Source organism: Eublepharis macularius, chromosome 13 (genome assembly GCF_028583425.1).
Source record: "Eublepharis macularius isolate TG4126 chromosome 13, MPM_Emac_v1.0, whole genome shotgun sequence".
Taxonomy (NCBI): Eukaryota; Metazoa; Chordata; class Lepidosauria; order Squamata; family Eublepharidae; genus Eublepharis; species Eublepharis macularius.
Window position 1 is genome coordinate 46,525,058 of NC_072802.1, and position 18,215 is coordinate 46,543,272.

An 18,215-nucleotide genomic window follows, 5' to 3' on the forward strand; every position below is an offset into this window, starting at 1 on the left:
AAAGATTACAACGTTTCAGCATTTAACATACTAATCTTTATTTACAGTATTTATAGTCCACCTTTCTCATTGAGACTCAACGTGGATTTCACCATGTACACCAGTAGGATGATACAGCTAATAAGCAATGTAATAGGACTTGGATTGCAGAAATATGAAATAAAGCAGTCATCTGAACAAAACTAAAAATGGGTAATATCATTTATTTGTGTTATTTATATTCCGCCTTTCTCACTGAGACTCAAGTGAGTGTGAGATTAGTGAGATTAGTACAATTAGTGGCAAGGACAAGGGCAGGTATTTCCATACAGTGTCAAGAACATTTCCATAAACAATGTCACAGGGTAAATGAATACAGTGTCAAGAACATTTCCATAAACAATGTAAAGGGGTAAAAGAATATAAGTACAAAGATTAGCAAGGATCCAGTATGGGGTTGAGGAATTGCTGAAACAGAACATAATCAATTCTAGGACTTACATTGAACAACATAAAACACAGGTAGGATATAGGAGTACATATTTAAAGCAACAGATAATATGTAAGGCAACATAATAGTGAAATCTATGGTTTCTAACTCATTAGCGAAACATCTGGGATCCCTTTCCTACATTACCACTGTCTTAGCTGAGAAAAAAGGCCTTTTTGAATAATTATTTTGCATTGTTTGCAGTAATCATAAAGGTAAAATGCAAGTGGGTCAAAAAGGGTCCACCAGAAGGGCCTCTTTCTTTTGTAGTGCTGCTGGCCATTGAGAGTTGCTTCACAAAAGGAAATGATGAGCATATATCAGCATCCATATTAGCTTTATTTATACAGATTTATTATTTGAATGTTTCATTTTGCAAACAGTGAAGTATTTGGAATTTTTGCTGCCTGGTTGGTTAATTTTGAGTTGTCCCTTTTATTGGGATTACAGAGTTTTACTAGCTGTATTCTAATGGGATCTTCCCAATCTTAATGTATATTATTTAGCGCGGTTTTACTCTTTGTAAACTACTTTGGGCCTTGTTTCAAGGGAGCAGTGGTATAAACATTTGAAAAATAAAATTAAAGTACAGGTTTGCAGATATGTGATTTGCATTTTCACTTATTGGCAGTATGTGGCCCAACTGCATGATGTAGTATGACACTCATCCCCATTATAATGCCAAAAAGTGATGCCGATCACGGTAAAGAGGGGGACATGAGGGGCAGGAAGTGCTGAGCAGAAACTGTTAGTACTTAATTGGTATTACTATACTAGCTCCAGCCTGTTTTTAGTTCCACCACACCATCACCATAATCATTGTATTTTGCAGAGTATGTGGTTGTTTTGCTACTGTGAGACAGCAGATTCTCTGCCTCCCATTATTTGCAAATTTTGCCATTTGCAGTGATCCTGGGAACATATTCCTTGTACATGGCCAGGGGTTTCTGTACTCCAGAGCACAGCCTGGTCTGCTGAGCGAAGGTGGCCTGGGGAGCTGATTTGGCATGTGGATTGGGAAAAGCATGCAGCCCCCAGCCTGAATTCAATCTGCTTGGCTCTTCATCTTTCAGACACAATGTCATCTTTCAGACACTCCCTACCAATGGTCTTAGGATCTGAGGTAGTCTGTAGTAGCAAAATAGTAAAAAGTCCAGTAGCACCTTTAAAGACTAACCAACTTTATTGAAGCACAAGCTTTCGAGAGCCACAGCTCTCTTCATCAGATGCAACTGATGAAGATAGCTGTGGCTCTTGAAAGCTTATGCTACAATAAAGTTGGTTAGTCTTAAAGGTGCTACTGGGCTTTTTCCTATCTCCCTACCAATACTCTTTGGGTCAGGGTCTGAAGAAATAACATATTTCTCTCCAGGGCTATTGATTGTTTGCAGTATTTTCAGATCTCTGTCTATAACCAGAAGAAAATGTATTATATGGAGCTTGTCTGCGTATCTGAAGAAGCCATAATTATGTGATCAACAAACTTCAGTGTCCTGCCTTCCATGAAACCAAAAAACGTTTGATGGGGAAAAGGGTCATTTAAAGGCAGGAAAAAGCAAAAGCAAGTTTGCTTTAAGAGAGAGCAACCTGTATACTGTATGCTGACCCACTGTAAGATGCAGGTGCTAGCTTTCCCACTGGGGAAAGCAGGGCTTCGTTTTTTCATTCTTGTGGAAGTAGATGGGAATGTTTATACATTTGCTAGCATTTTTGCTAGCCTAACATTATGAATACATGGAGTAAGATGTGGTCTGAGGAGGCTTAGGATACTACCCAAGCAGTTTCACCCTTCTAAACCCATTAAAGCCATCTCTCTAGATATGCAAACACATCTCCTAGTTTGGCATGGGGTTTAGTTGCTATCCTAAGCAGTTTACAAACTGGCCGTAAGACTATATCCATTTATTTATTTATTTATTTATTTGTTTGTTTGTTTAAACCCTGCCTTTCTCCCCAATGGGGGCTCAAAGCAGTTTACATGGTCTCCTCTTCCCCATTTTATCCTCACAATAATGCTGTGAGGTAGATTAGCCTGAGAGTGTGTGACTGAGTAGCCCACAGTCACCCAGCAAGCTTCCACGAACTGGGAATTTCAACCTGGGTCTCCCTGATATTAGTCCAACACTCCACCCCAGGGGTCTTCAACCTTTTTGAGCCTGTGGGCAGTTTTGGAATTCTGACATGGGGTGATGGATGCAATCACCAAATAGCTGCTGCAGCAGAGGCATACAGAGGAAAATCAAGTAATAAAAACTACACTGGGAAAGGGGTGGGAGAGTATAAAACAAATACTGTGGTGGCACATTCCACTGAAACAATGTTATTGTACGCTGCATAGCCCACCAGACCTTCAATGGCAAAACAGAAGCCCTGCTGGGCAACTGGCCCACCTGGCCACACCCATTTTGTAAAAATACTTGTTGGGTACCAAGAAAGGTGCCAAAAAAGGTGTTGGTGGGTGCCATGGTTCTCATGTTGGGGACTCCCCCCCCCCCCAGCTCTAATCACTATAGAACACTGCTTGAAAAGGTAAGATTATTTACAGAAATTATTTGAAATATATTCCCATTCTGAAACTGAAATGGGTGTGCAGCTCACAATGGGTTCTGATAAAGCTGTCCTCTTTTCCAGTGTTACTCCAAACCTGCAATTACACTGGAGTTGCTTCCTCACCTACTTGTTTTGCCCAACTGACACAGTGACCAAGTAAAGAGCCTATCATTTGTTGAAGATAAAAGGTGGTTCCCTGACATGTGTTAACACTGTGCTAAATGCTGCCTCTGATGCATCACAGAAAGTAGCACAGGAGGGCACTTGGGGGTGGCCAAATATCTAGAGCCACTCTCTAAACGTCTTTCCTTTCCACGCTACCTCTAACCTTTCCAGAAAAAGAGACTTTTCAGGTTCAGACCTTGGGGGACTGAATGAATGAAGTTTCTTCTAAATTACAATAGGAATTGTTTTCTGCATGACTATTTGGAAGAATTAAAACAGAGGGTTGCTCCTAAGGTGACCTTTATGCTCTGTCAAAAATGGCAGCCACTGATCAACATTTTAGAGTAGATACATACAACATTGCCAAGATCTGGGTCCTGTACTGACAAAATCCACCTGAACCAGGAATAACAGAAAGGAGACAGACTGGATCCAGACCAATTCACGATACTGGCTGGATCCAACCCAGTGCCTCAAAATGTCTGTTCTGCCTACCAAAAGAATCCCAGTAGGTATTCAGAACCGGGCAGGCCTCAGAAGAGGGCCCTCCTTGCTCCAGCGTGGGCTGAGCAAACCAGGCCCAGAGTACGTTGGGTTGTCCCCTTCTGGTCTTTGCAGCATGATTGCCCTCCACCCCACCCCGGTTGCTCCACTCAGAACGACCGAGAGGTAAGGAATTAACCGGCGAAGCATCGAAGAGTTCGTGGCGGGCGGATGCGACCACTAGTGCGCAAAAGCGCCCTCACTGGGACTGAAAGACAGCGGCCCAAGAGGCGGCGCCAGGATACGACTGGGGGTGGGCACGGACAGAGGCCCCTTCTAGTCTGGGGACGAAGTCAGGCACCGGGCGGGGGGCCATCCGTAAACCCCTTGGCTTCTGAGAGGGAAGGTTCCCAGGGGGGCCAACGCTACCGAAACGGCTGCAAGGATGGGCGCTGTGCGAGGCAGCCGCCGCCGGCCGCAACTGAGTGTCCCGCGGGAATCCCCCGTTCCCCGCCCCGTCTTCAGCGGCTTTCCACAAACCGGACGCCGGCAGCCAGCAGCGCCCCCGCCCCGTGCACGTGCCTGGCGCACAGGGCCGCCGCTGGCCCGGGAGAGGGAGCGCGGAGGGGATGCTGGCCGCGGCCCCGCGACACCCAGGCCTCCCGGACCGCCGCGTTCCGGCTCCGGAGGCTGAGCCCCAGCAGCGCCGCTGCCGCGATGGGCTCCAGGCTGAGCAGGCAGAGCAGCCCGGCGGAGGACGGGGCACCTCGCCCCGGGAGGCCGGAGCGGCGCTTCCCACTGGCCTCGCTGCTCCGCGGCACCCCAAAGCTGCCGGGGGCGCTGAGGACCGCCAAGCCGGCGCCGTACGAGAGGCGAGTGGGCTGGGTCCGCGAGATCCAGGAGATCCTCCGCGCGCGCCAGCGGGAGCCGGCGCTCCACATCCTCCGCTTACTCCGGAAGGTGAGCGGAAGGCCGAAACGGGGCGGCGGCTCCCGGCTTTGCCCCAGCCGCAGAGGCACCCGTCAGCCCGAGAAGGCGGGCAGGCTGGCGGAGGGGAGGGACGGAGAGAGCGCGGCCACTGCGGGGCCCGGCCGCTCTCCAAACCCGCCGAGGGCCCTCGGGGCGGTGCTGAGACTGCGCCTCGGGCGTGGCGGGCCGCGGCTTCTGCCACTTGCGGCTCGACTGGAGCAGTTCAGTCTGGGCGGCTTCCTGGCGCGAAGCCAGGCGGACTCCGGCCTGGCAGCGGACGCTGAAGCCGGCTGAAATGGCCCGCTTCCTTGGGGAGGGCGTCTGGCACGCCTGGTCTGAAGGAAGGCCGTGGAAAAGAACGGCACGGGACACCGCTTCGGCCAGGCGGGAGCCCGGGCACCTCCCGGGCGGCTCCGCCGGCCTGTTCCCCATCAGCATCCTTGTTCCAGCGCCCTCCCGGTGGACATCTGGGCTCAGCCCCATCTGGCAAGGCACTCTGCCTCCATACAGGTCCTCCTGGGCATCTGCCTCCCGGCGCTCCCTCCACTCCCACGACCTCATCATTTTAGCTACTTTTAACAAGTTAGCCCCACCAACTTGTGGGTCTGTGTGTAACTTGTAGTGAGCCAGAATGAATGGTCTAGTCCCCTGCATGATATTGCTCTATTATGCTCATGTAGGACCACAGTGAAATCACAAGACTTGTAGAGTAAGAAATATTGAATGTGATACAGTTAAACATTTCAGGCAGTATTCAGAATCTTCCCTGCTCTAGCTTAGGGGAACAGGCAGGAGCAGATGTTAAGTAGGGGGCCAAACCAAAGCCAGGGACAAAAATACCAGGAGGTTATTCCCAAGCCCCCTCCCATTCTAGTCTGAGCTGAGAATTCCTGGCAGGTCGTCCACAATGAAGTAGTCAACTGTTGTTGGTCTCTACATTTCTTTTTCAGAACATGTAGCCAAGTAAGTATACATGCTGTGCAGCCCATCTTGTAGGAAGGCTATGTGGAGGAAGAAGTGGAAAGTGTTGAGCCGCAATGCCCATTCCTTAAAGTGGCATACTGGCGTGTCCCATTGCTACAGTTGCCACTCCTGGCTTTGGGCTCACAGCATCCTCCCAGCCAGACAGTGTAGCTGATCTCTAAAACCATTTGCTCTTTTCCTGTAGGACCTTGGCCTAGAAGGGACATTCCTTAGCGAAGTTCTCTATAAGAATGCTGCCTTTCTCAACCTCGTGGATCCCATCTCCCATGACCTCCTGATGAGCCTAGCCAGAGACCTGCAGTGCCCCAAGAAGGTGAGGTTTGTTGCTTACCACTTGGGTGGATGGGAGAGAAATGTCCCTGTTCAGTTTGCGCTTGCTTTGGGGAGGCAACTGAAAGGCTGCTCTATATGCCAGAGGTGCCTGGGTAGATTCACGTAGAGATGTGAAGGCCTGGGGAAAATGTTCTTCCCTAAGGACTACACCAAAAATGGTTCCAATAAATAGAAAAAATTGGAAATATTGGAGGAGCACTGGAAGGAGTGAAATGCTTTGTAAGACAAGAGGTCCTCTGAATATGTAGTATGGAGATTTATATGCAAAACAATCTGCGGCACTGGAGAATGGCAATATCTGTGTATACTGTGGACATATGCAATATATTTTCAATATGTTTATTGTTTAAACATGACTCCTTTTAATTTGCCATCTGTATAATACACATAATCCTACTATATAAAAGGCTGTACTGGTGACGACTCATTGCTTATCCCTGCAGAGGCACACTCCTGGGGATAAAAGGTGAGTTCTGGCCAACATGGCTTGCCTCGGAGGTCCCGAGGAGGCTGCCGCGCCCAGCCAGCAGGGCTTTGGGAGGGCCATGGCACCCCCGCCCGCTCCATGCTTACCTGGCTGGCGTGGGAAAGGGCGGGGGAATACGCCTCCTGAGTGTGCTCCCTGGTGGTGCAGTGCACTCCTGTGGCCCGGGCACCTCCCAGTAGGCCCGCTGTGGAGGGCAGGAGGTCTCTTGCGCTGCCCTGGCAATGCTCCTGACCTCCACAGTGGCCCAATTTAGGCCCAGAGCACAGGAGTGCTCCAGGGCTCTTTGTGCTGCCCCAGCAGTGTTCCCAGCCTCTATAGCAGCCCAAATAGGGCTGCTGTGGCTCACAGGAGCGCTCCAAGGCTCCTTGTGGGGGAGGCAACAATGCCTGGCCTGGCCACCCTGCCCTCCCCTGGTCCCAATTGGGACATGAGGGAGGCGGCAATGCCTGGCCTGCCTACCCTGTCCTCCCCCCCCCCAGTTCTGGGCACTGCTGAGGGGGCAATGCCCTACCCGGCCACCCTGCCCTCTCTCCACCCAGATCGGTGTGCAGTGGAGGCAGCAATGCCCGGCTCGCCTGGCCTGCTGTTTCTAGAGCCCATTGTATTTTCCCCCACAACAGGCTTTGTTGCTAGTAAAACACAATAATATGTTATAAAATTTAACTCAGTAGCCAAACATGCTAGTCCTATTGTGACTATTTCTGTTCAAATCATACACCAACCAGTTTGCTGTAGTGGTTAAGAGCAGCAGGACTCTAATCTGGAGAGCCGGGTTTGATCCCTCACTCTTTCACTTGAAGCCAGCTGGGTGACCTTGGGTCAGTCACAGCTTCTAGGAGCTCTCTCAGATCCCCCTCACAGGGTGTTTTGTTGTGGGATAATAATAGCATACTTTGTAAACTGCTCTGAATGGGCATTAAGTAGTCCTGAAGGGTGGTATATAAATCAAATGTTATTACACATACTCTTACTACAGAGTTTGTTTATTCTCTTTTCAATTTTCACTTTTTCCCACTTCTCAGGGTCAAACTAGATGTGCAGGTTTTTAGAGTTGGGTCTGGGCTCCCCAAACCCAACTCAGGTTCCCTGCAGCCACACAGCAGCTGTGGGGAATGGCTGTTTAAAAATAAAGGAAAGCCCAAATGGCCTTAGAATGCTACTGCGGGGGACGAAGGGCTCCTGCTCCCCCCCCTCAAGCTTTTTTTCAAAATAGCGAGCAGGAGGAGGTCTTTTGCTGCTCCATTTGGATGATTCTGTGCATGTGGAGCAGTAAAAACAGAGAAATACCCTCCTCTCGTACTATTTTGACACAGGAAACAGCTTAGGGGGGGGAGGAATGAGGCCCTTCATCCCCCCCTTGGTGGTGTTCTGGGGCTGTCTGTGCTCTTCTTAATTTTTGACAACACCCACAGCTGCTGTGTGGCTGCAGAGAACCTGAGTTGGGTCTAGGGAACCTGCACGTCTAGTTTGACCCTCAGATAAATGTGCTAAGGCAGCTATTCGGTACAGCAATTAGCAGCTAGCACATGCTCTTTCTGTAGTATTCAGTATAATTGGGATTTTGCTTGTAGAAAACTAAAGCATTTATACTTTTAATTTTTATACATATGCCAACTAGCACGATTTTCTATCCTAACTACTAAGTGCTGGACATGGTGGGCTTACTGCACAGTGGTCTTCTCTTTTTCCTTGACATGAAAGCTTCTAATAAGCTGTACAACTGTCTGTCTAAGGGCAAGTCCAGCCTTCATGGTGTGCGTTATAAGAGCACTGATCATCACCCGTTGAGGACAAGGCAGCTTCAAAATGAATGCACACACATGCACACAGGCTTGTAGCACCTTAAAGCATAGCAGATTTATTGTGCCAGGAGTTTTAGATGACTAGAGCCAATTTATTGCGTGAAGTGTGTCCTTAGTTGACAAAAGTAGGTGTGGAGGAAAAAACATGAACTGTGGGGTCAAACACCAATGAAAGACCAGTTTCTGCCTCTTGCATTTCTGTTCAAAGCTCAAATATGTACAAGATAAGCCAAACTGCCAACCACAACAGTATCAATAGGTCATAAAATAATCTTTCTAGACTTGCTAAACTAAGGGCCAAACTAGACTCTTTTTTTAATGAGTCAGGTCTGGATTCACTGGACCCAACTCATGTTCTTCTTTAAAAAATGGAGAGCCCAAATGGAATGCTGCCACAGAGGGAGGGCTCCTGTGTTCCTACAAAACCATTTTCCTAGGTGAAAACAGTGGGGGGGGGAGTTATTTCCCTGTTTTTGTTGTTTCACATGCACAGATACTTCATGTGGAGCAGCAAAAATGGGGAAAGAACTCCCCCTGCTGTGCTGTTTTCAAACAGGAAAATGGATAGGGAGGGAAGGTAGGAGCTGTTTCTTCCCCTACAGCAATGTTCCAAGACCATTTGGGCTCTCCTTTTTAAAAAGGTGTTCCCTGCAGCTACTGGGAGCATGAGCAGGCCTGAGGAATCTGAACTCGACTCATTAAAAACACAAAATATCTTGTTTGGCTCAAAGCTTCACTTGTATGAGAGGGACCCAGAATCCATGTAGAACACTAATTGGCTGATGATAAGCTTCCTGATAAATTCTACTTCAGCAGTCTCACAATGAAGTCTTCCTTTGAAAGCCTTTTGCCATGTGAGAACGGCAACAGTGTGTCCCGGAACATCAAAATATTCTCCCACTGGTTCTGAATATTGCTGTTTTGAATGCCAGATTTGCATCTGTTTATTCTTTTGCATAGGGACTGATATTTTGGTACTATTTTAAGAGCAAAAGAGCACTGCTGACACATGACATATTTCACTAGAAGACGAGCAAACAGATGAACCCAAGATCATGCAGCTGATGTTCTCAGGACTTGTATTATCTGAGAGGATATGGGGTCAGTATAGGCATATCTGGGTTTGTTGCAAAGTCTGGAGCCTGGGCTTGTGTCTCTGTTAGCTGTTCCATTGTTGCTGTTTTAGGTTAGGGGGGTGTCCAGGATCATTGTCACCTATAACTCCAACCTCAAACCGCTCCTCCTCTACAATAGTCCCATGTTTTTTGTTTTGGGCTTGTCCTGTAGCAGGCTACTCCCAGTTTCCATTCTGGCCTAATCAAGCAGTTTTGTCATTGGGCTTGGTACTATACAAATGAAAACCAAGTCCCTGCCAATAGCTGACAGCCTTTTGCTTTCAGGAGTATGATCCTTGGAAGTCTGCAGATCGGATCTGCCGGCAACTTATTTATCACTTGACTCCTCATTCAAAGTGGCACCAGCTCAGCATGTCCCGGCGGAAGTCACAGGCAAGGTGAGAGAGGTGCATGGGGCGGGGTTGAAAGTGAGGCAGGACAGGTGCAAGTGGAAGCCTCTCGATCCTGGCTGGGCATCAGCAGTAAGAGGCCGCCTGGTCCTCCTGGAAGAAGGCGCCTCTCCCCACGCCATCCAACCCTATCTGTGTGAAAATGCCAGATCATACCAAACGTCCCAGGCAGGCTCGTAACATCACCCTTATATAATCAGCATGCCAGCGAACATTTTTTCCTTCTCTATAATTGTGCTACTGTTTTTTGTAGTCTACACATCATGAACCTAAGGAGGGCCTTTTGCAAAGCTGACAATACATTCAAGCATGGAAAAGAAGAAATGTGTCTGGGATTGAAATATGGTGTGTTTGGCTGTGGGAAGGAAGCAAGTGAGTGAAAATAGGGGTGTTGGCGGAAAGATAGGACACAAGAACAGGAATTAACAGGCATTTGCAGGTTGAGGCAGGGTATTTGAATGGATACTTTGTACATGTCAGTTGGCCCTGTATGAGTATATGAGGCTAGAAAAACCGAGCCATTAAGCCCTCTGCTCTTTCAGGGAATACTACAGGCAGAAACAGATTTGCTGTATCCATAATATTTGTGGGGAAGGCATATAGCAATCTTGGGCGTGTCTGTTATGACACGCTGAGCTGTCTGTTATTTCAAAGCTGTGCCTAAATTTAATGGAAAAAGCCTTCCTCCCGGCAACAGCTTGTTCCCAGCAATTCTCAAGGCTGCTTGATAGAAGGGAGAATCACCTTATAGGACAAAGAGGGAAGCTTGTCTCTTCCATCTGCTTCACATCCCACTTCACTTTCACCATTCAATTAAAATATTTTATACTACCCTGTTTAAATAGCAGCAACTTTCTGAAGTACCTCCAAATTCAGCCTAACAGGCTGAATCGCCTCAGTGCCAAACTGATTTGCCATGTTTGTGTCCAGGAGCACCTTAAAGACCAGCAAGAGTTTCCAGGGTATATAAGCTTTCAAGGGTCAAGCTCCTTCCATCAGATGAAAGCTTGACTCTCCAACATGGATACCCTGGAAACTCTTGTTGGACTTCAAGATGCTACTGAACTCGAACCTTGATCATATACTGCAGATCAACATGGCTACCCACCTGAAACCAGTTACAATTGTCTCTGGTATTACGCTATCACTCCTCAGATGTGTATTGCAAAAGTACTCAGCTGCAGAGTGTTCCTGCAAGGCATTTTGGGTATTCTGCTGGACAAGCCAGGTGGCCTTTCAGAAGTTATCTCCACATACTTTCTGTATTAATGTTTCCAGGTACAGAAATCACCTACTAGGAACTAATTTCCAGCTGCTGGAAAGTACAAGTTGTGTATCTATGGGTTTTCTGGGACTCCAGTGTTTTTGATAGCACTCTTTAAAATCAGTTCTGGCAATCACTTTGCTCAGCATGTATCCAAAATACCTTGTAAGACCATGCAAAACCAATGCAGAATAAGTGACATGATCTCAGGCTTTGTGCAAATTACAGGTAGGCTTAAAACTGTGGATCTTCTTGAATTATCACAGCTCTTTCACAGTGGCCTATCTGCACAAGTTAGGCTTGCACAGTTCTTTTTTTAACTAGAGACAGGGGTACCACTCTACAGAACCAAAACAGCATTACCAAACTGTTTCCTCCTGCCCTGCAAGCCCTTTAGTATCAAGTTCCTTGTTTCTAATCCTCTATCTCTACTCTCTCTCTAGTCTGAAGAACAGCTTACAGAAGAAGCGGAGCCAAGTCGCTATGGATCTGTCAGGAATCCCTCTTTCCACTCGGGACATCCATCGCATGGCCTGTTACCTACAGAACTATGGCGATAACCTCAGCACAGTGGACTTGAGCTTCACTGACTTGACTGATGACAAGATGCACCTCCTGCTTCCTTTTCTGTGGTCACTGCCCAAGCTCACCCATCTCTCCCTCAATGGGAATCGCCTCACCAAAGCCACTGTGAAAGAACTGACTGATGCCATGAAGGACATGAACCAGTTCCCTTGCTTGGCATGGATTGACCTCGGCAACAACATAGATGTGTCTTCGATGCCACAGCCTCTGCTGGTTGGCTTGCGGAAGCGTCTTAGCCTGCAGACCACCCTGCCCACCATCTATGAGTCCCTCGACAGTGATTCTGAGGTCTCCACCAGCCAGCTAGAAGACATGGAGGCAGCGGCAGCATTGCAAGGAGAGGAGGATCAGTCAAAGGCTGAAGAAGAGTCATGCAACTTCCCTCAGCGGTCTTGTGAAAGGTGACTGGGCAGCAAGAGCTTCTCTACAAGACCAATACCGTGGCACACAGTAGCAATTGACTGTAGAGGCACAAGGCCTCAAAGCCCTTCCAGCCAGTTTCCTTTGGCACTTCTCCTGCTTTTGATAACTCTGAACAACTTTCCAGCAAGAGGCTGCTGCACTTCACAGCCAGAGTCTTCATTTCATATACTTCAAAACAGGGGATCAGTCACTTACCCAGATGACAAGGAACCCATCAGTAGACAAAACAGTTTGTAGGAACTTGGCATAACCATCAGGTAGCACTGGCTGGGATAAAGTACAAGCTGTTGCCTTCTTCCTTTTCTTCCCCCACAGCTTGTAAGCATCAGGGGGCTGTGACTTCTACTCACAGTGAGGCTCCTGCATTTAAAGGCTGAGCTGCTCTTTGGGAAGACCTCAACAAGATGAGCAAGCACCAACTACTCTGCTGTGACAAGCTCCCTCCACACTGCAGTGCATTTTCACTCTCCAGACAAAGGGCAGTGGAATCCCACATTCAACTCTGTGTGCAGACCAAGAGAACATGTGACTGGGTTGCAGTGTCAGGATATTTCAAGTCCAGGCATTAGAGATGGGTGTCTCTACCACATCTCTTCAGAGCTTAAAAGAAATGAGTGTTACAAATGCTACTGTTGTATGGGAGGGGGAAAGCAGGAATGCTTGTATTGCTTGGGTAGCTTGATACACAGAGAGGTGAACTGTTTAACACACATCACAGCTCTGCCTTGCTTGCTAGCCCCTGGGGACGGCTTGATGTCGAAATGGTGTCAAGGCCAGTGTGGAAATAGACAGTGCAGTATTTCCCACATGTATTTTTCAGTATTGCCAGTTTGCTGTAGGTGATGAAGGACAATAAATGGCTTTTTTGCCTAAAGGTGGACTATTTAATTGGGAGTGAGCAGGGTCGACACCGACCTCCAGGCAGTTGATGTAGAACTGCTCTGAATGGAAACGATGCAAGAGCACCAGAGAAGGGGACCATTTTCTGTATTAAACAGAAACATGTTTCCATTACAAATTAATGTGCTGTCCCAGCAACTAGCATGTTACAAAATTAAGAAAAACGGATGAAATTTAGTTTTCTAAGACAGCCTGTAATTTTTATTGAACATCTTTGGAGGCTAAGCACTCTCTCCCCCCTCCTCAAGTACAGGAACACTTTAGAAGCCAAGTAAAGCAACGGACACCTGAAAAAAGCAGCAATGCTTTGTGACTCTTGAGCACTGGAATACATGTCAATACCCTTCAGTGGAAGAAACTGATACAATTTCACATTGCTCTGCAGCAGTTACCTCCACCCCCATTGTGTGGATATAATATGCTTGTACAATTAAGCACTAAAGGAAATTGTATGTGCTCATGTAGTTGTGGGGTCCTTAAAGGTACAGAAGCCCTCTTAGCTTGGGCCAGGCGCATACTGATTTGAAGCAGCCATATCTTGAGCTGCAAGATTTCTAGTTTATTTTCTAAATTTAAGCAAGCTAGTTGTCACAAGGTTTATTTATCAAGTTTCTTTCCACATGCATAAGAATTTTTTTTTCTAAACCAAAATTAGCCTCTGGACTAGGTAGAGGTTTGTAGAACAAGGGTTCATGTACTAAAAATGGAAAATAAGCAGAAAAGTGATCAGTGCAGCCTTCTATAGAGGACCAATGACTGGATGCCCCTGCTTAGTCTTTTTCTAAAGATGTCAGAGAGGCAAAAACAACAGTACGTTTGCATACAGTGAGTTTGTCAAGCAGGAACACAAAAGAAAACTGGCACTCAACAAGTTAAAAACAAGGTGGTTCTGTAAAATTACCAAACTATAAATAAATCATAGTAAGAGCTGGACCTTCAAAATAACACTGCAGGCCTCAGTCTGATGATCTGAGCACTTACCTGCTTGAGAAGTCTATTTTTAGCCAGGGCTAATATTCTGCATCTATCAAAGTGCATGGCCTGAACACCAACACACATTACAAGTTAAGCGTATGACATTCTGTTATGTGGCAAGCCATTACTGATTACCTGTCAACCTCAAACTAAAGTAAAAACGTTGGACCCTCTGGTTCACCCAAAATAAATCTAGAACTAATTCAAGGAAATATCAGAACTCATGATTATCCAAATAGAACACCGCATGTCTGCAGGGTGAATGGCTTCACTCTGAATTTTGCAAAATTTGACACTTAAAACTCACACAAATACTACATAACATATCCATTGGACAAGTTATATGAATGAAATGCATCTGTACAAGTTTATTCTTAAGTTTAAAAACACAAGAAAAATTGCTTTCAAGTTCTGTATTTGATAAATGAGGCCCTGGGAATGAAAATGTGTTAAAACCACCATTGGTTCTTTAGTTCAACTATAAACCTCCTCCAATGAGCCATGAAGAGATCTGTCTCCCAAGATTTTTTTTAATCTGAAGAGTCAGCTAGAGTGCATATCAACTAAATCATTCCACATCCTTACAAGCAACAGTGTGAAAAGGCCCAGTGCACAAGTTGTATCCATTGTTCTAATCAAACAGAGCAAGGAAAGGGGTGGCAGCAGAGGGGAGCTAATATGATACCATTTGTACCCTCCATAGCTAATTTGTTGGCAGAGTAGCAGCCAATTTGTAAATCAAAAGCAAACTTAATTTCACAGACCAAAATTACGGTTTTCTAAGAAACACATTTATTGGAACACACAAAAGCAATTGGATTCTGACAGCTTTTAGTTCACCCAGCAGAAACAGTCCAAAGTTATCTTCGCTTCTGGAAAATATTGCCACGCCCCATTCCACGTCCTCTTCCTCTTGCAGCCACTGAAGGAAAAATAAACATCTTGTAAATACTTCAGGGTAAGCCAAATCCTTTTATCAAGCCCCCCCCCCCACCAGCTCAGTTCTATGCACAGCATTTGCTTTGTTTCCAAGGTCTAAGCCTTCTTGACCAGAGAAACTAAAAAGACTATAGAACAGATAGGCAAACTGTACAAGCAGGGAAACTATCCTGATGGCAAGGGGAAAGAAAAAGGTGAAGTACCATTGCAGGATGCTGAAGCCCCCTCCCCTATACCAAAAGTCCTTTCTTTCTAGATCACAGCCCTTCTTGTTCTGGAATTACACATAGACACTCACCCTGGGCTTTGAGGATGGCTGCTTTGCCTCTTCCAGCCCCTGAGCCTTGGTTTTTGTTCTTCATGCTTTTCAACATTGGAGCATTTTTCAACATATCTGGTAAGATGAGAAATCTAATTTTGCTTCCCCGGATGTACACTTGCTCTAACTGTGCCACGCGCCCATCTCTGTAGGTCACTGTGATGTTGGACATCTGGAAGGGAAAAATCGGAATTGCTGAGTACAAAGGCTCTGAAAAGGGAAGCTGAAGAGCCGGATTGGCTAGCCACTTCCCAAGGCAGAAAGTCTCATCAAGCATCAACATTACTTAGTATATTTGACTGAAAATGAATTTGGATATGCAGTTAAAAGTCACCAGTTTGCTGAATCATTTTAGTGCTCTAAAACAACAAGGATTAGTGTTTAAGAGTCTGGAGACATCACAAAAAACAGATTGTGTTGGAACACAATTTGGGCACTCTATCTAGGTTTCTGGTTGTTGTACTAAACTGGCTACATATATGAAGCAAATGTACCCCGATGATACCCATGAGTTACATTCAACAAACATGCACAGACTTTTGTCCTGTATACTGAGGCCCTTCCCTTTAAAATAGATTTTGGATTTGGATTTATTTGGCATTATTTTTCATGTGCATTTAGATCTATGGGCAACGGAAAAAACCTTCATCTGGATGTATTGCCCATGCTGCACTTTAAGCTATTTTGTGCAAAGAACTGAAAGCATTTACTCCACAACTGTTTCATACATCTTTGTGTGAGTAACTGTATTTATCATAATCCTATGACTGATCTTTTTAACTAGTTTTGTTCCCCATGAAATATCAAAAGAATTATTACATTTCCCCCCTTTTTTCTCATTTTAGGTCCATTTTGTGCAGGGTCAGGTATTTTGATTTTATTAGCTATATTGATGGAGTAGTTTGTATGAATAAACACCACTATGGAAGGCCCTTAGGCCAAAATACACTTGGTTCTGGTTCTACAGATATGGAGATAAAGTGTATTAACATACCTGTATATATGTGAGTTTACTATGTGTATATACAAGGGTATAATACTTATACGCTGAACCATACTGTTGGTATTTTTAATCATACTTTTGCATTTTCACTTGTTGAACTAAATTACATGCCAGAGTTTTATCCATTTATATTTCTTTCTAGTTATATTTAACTCACTTTTTCTTTCAACCTCTTTGGCTACCCTTCCCTCTACTCTTCAGATCACGCATACCCAGTTTATAAAGCACCAAGAAAAATCTTCCCAGCACAAACTTGCCTGGCAGTTCATGTTGTCCTCTGCCTCAATGAGCTTCCCTCGGTACACTTCACCTGTATTGGTCTCACAGGTCACAATATGGCCCTCTGCTTCATGCAGAACTTTAATTGGCACTCCAATAGACATGGCAGCAGCTGTCGTCTGTATTCAAACCTAAGGTGAAGTAAAAAATGCAAAACAGTCACATCTCACATTGGTGCCCCACCCAATCCTTGCAAACTTAACCAGTGAGAAAGCTGAAGAATATCAATTTGATGAAGTATTGAAAAGCAAGGAGGACTGGGATCTCCACACAATATCTGTATGGGTGAGCACAGGAAAATAAAAGGTGTCACCATTAGAAAAATTTTAGCGGGCAGAGTTTTGTGGATACCATGGATGACAAGAAAGACAAATAAGTGGGTACTAGATCAAATCGAGCTTGAATTCTTCCTAGAAGCTAAAATGACAAAACTGAGGCTATCATACTTTGGTCACATCATGAGAAGAAAAGATTATCTGGAAAAGAGGAAGACCCAACATGAGATTGCTTGACTCAATAAAGGAAGCAACATCCTCCAGTCAGTAGGATCTGAGCAAGTCTGTTAATGATAGGACATTTTGGAGGTCTTTCATTCATAGGGTCACCATAGGTCGGAGGCAACTTGACAGCACATAACACACATACACAAACACAGTGGGCAGAAGATTTGCCATTCTTCACATGGGGCCTGGACATCTCATTAAATTATAACTGGTCTCCAGACCATGGACCTCAATTCCCCTAGAGAAAATGGCTGCTTTGGAGAGCCGACTCTATATGACATTATACCCTGCTGAGGTCCTTCCCGAGGCCCTTCCACCCCTCACAATACCCAGAAATTTCTCAACCTGGAGCAGGCATCCCTAATGTGCGGAAAAAGGTGAAGAATACAGGATGGACCACAACATCCTCCCCCTCCAGGCCACGTGACCAATTCACGGGCCTTTATTTTTGACTCCGCATCCTGACCGGCCACGGCCTCTCCAAAACCACGAAGAGACGTGGGGGAGCGGCCGAAGAAACCCCGCCACACCAGAGAACCCAGGACGCTACTGCCAAGGAGAAGAATGGGACCCAAGCTAGGAGGCCTTACAGGAGAGCCGAGCCACTCACTTCAGGCGCAAGAGAGACGAGGAACCGCTGGAGAGGGACGCTACAAGCACAGAGATACCGTCCCAGGTCTACCTGGAACCTGCCCCGTCACAATATCAAGCAGCTCCTCACCCTCCGGAACCCCTCCTGATGCGACTACAACGACGGACTACCGTTCTCTGGAATCGCACCGTCCAACGCGCCAATCTCCCGGAAACTCGTGACCGCTCTGCTCCGCACCCTTTAAACTCTATGATCGGAGATGCCACAGGTTGAAAGACCCGGCTGGGAAACGGAAGCCCTGGACTACAGTTCCTTATGTTAGACGGTCCCGTCTCCCACCCCACCCCACCCGCTCGCTCATAAAGCATGGCTGTGGTGCTGGGATGAGAGGTGCACAGGCGCCCCGCGACCCCCTGAGGATGCTGCAGGTTCATCCTCAGCAGCTCATTTGGCCGGCGGGGGAAGCGCGGCCTGCCAACAGCGCCTTAGTGGGCTCTCGTGTCTGGAAGAGTAACGAGTGATGGGGTGGGCGAGATACTGCGAGCGTGCCTCAAAGTGTCTCCCGTACTGCGTTGCGGAAGAAAGGAGCACGCAATCACCGCAGCGCGGCTTCCCTTCACAGGCGCCCGCCTCGCTTCCCGCCGCTGGGCGGCTCCGCCTTTGCTG

At 46.5% G+C, this 18,215-nt stretch overlaps 2 protein-coding genes across 3 annotated transcripts; one reads left to right on the plus strand and one right to left on the minus strand.

Moving 5' to 3' along the window:
* Window positions 1-4,305: 4,305 nt before the first annotated feature.
* LRRC75B (leucine rich repeat containing 75B) lies at window positions 4,306-12,882 on the plus strand. The gene is made up of 4 exons (XM_054996661.1): window positions 4,306-4,627; window positions 5,805-5,933; window positions 9,643-9,755; window positions 11,475-12,882. The coding sequence occupies exons 1-4, from the start codon at window positions 4,385-4,387 to the stop codon at window positions 12,019-12,021; spliced, it is 1,032 nt and encodes a 343-aa protein (XP_054852636.1). The 5' UTR covers window positions 4,306-4,384; the 3' UTR covers window positions 12,022-12,882.
* A 1,801-nt stretch (window positions 12,883-14,683) lies between these two features.
* On the minus strand, window positions 14,684-17,778 carry SNRPD3 (small nuclear ribonucleoprotein D3 polypeptide). 2 transcript variants are annotated; one of them, XM_054996451.1, is made up of 4 exons: window positions 17,679-17,778; window positions 16,433-16,585; window positions 15,152-15,344; window positions 14,684-14,836 (listed from the first exon to the last, which is right to left on the minus strand). In XM_054996451.1, the coding sequence occupies exons 2-4, from the start codon at window positions 16,556-16,558 to the stop codon at window positions 14,775-14,777; spliced, it is 381 nt and encodes a 126-aa protein (XP_054852426.1). In that variant the 5' UTR covers window positions 16,559-16,585; window positions 17,679-17,778; the 3' UTR covers window positions 14,684-14,774. The 2 variants fall into 2 exon arrangements, with proteins under 2 accessions (XP_054852426.1, XP_054852425.1); XM_054996450.1 differs by having other exon boundaries at window positions 17,568-17,778.
* Window positions 17,779-18,215: the final 437 nt, after the last annotated feature.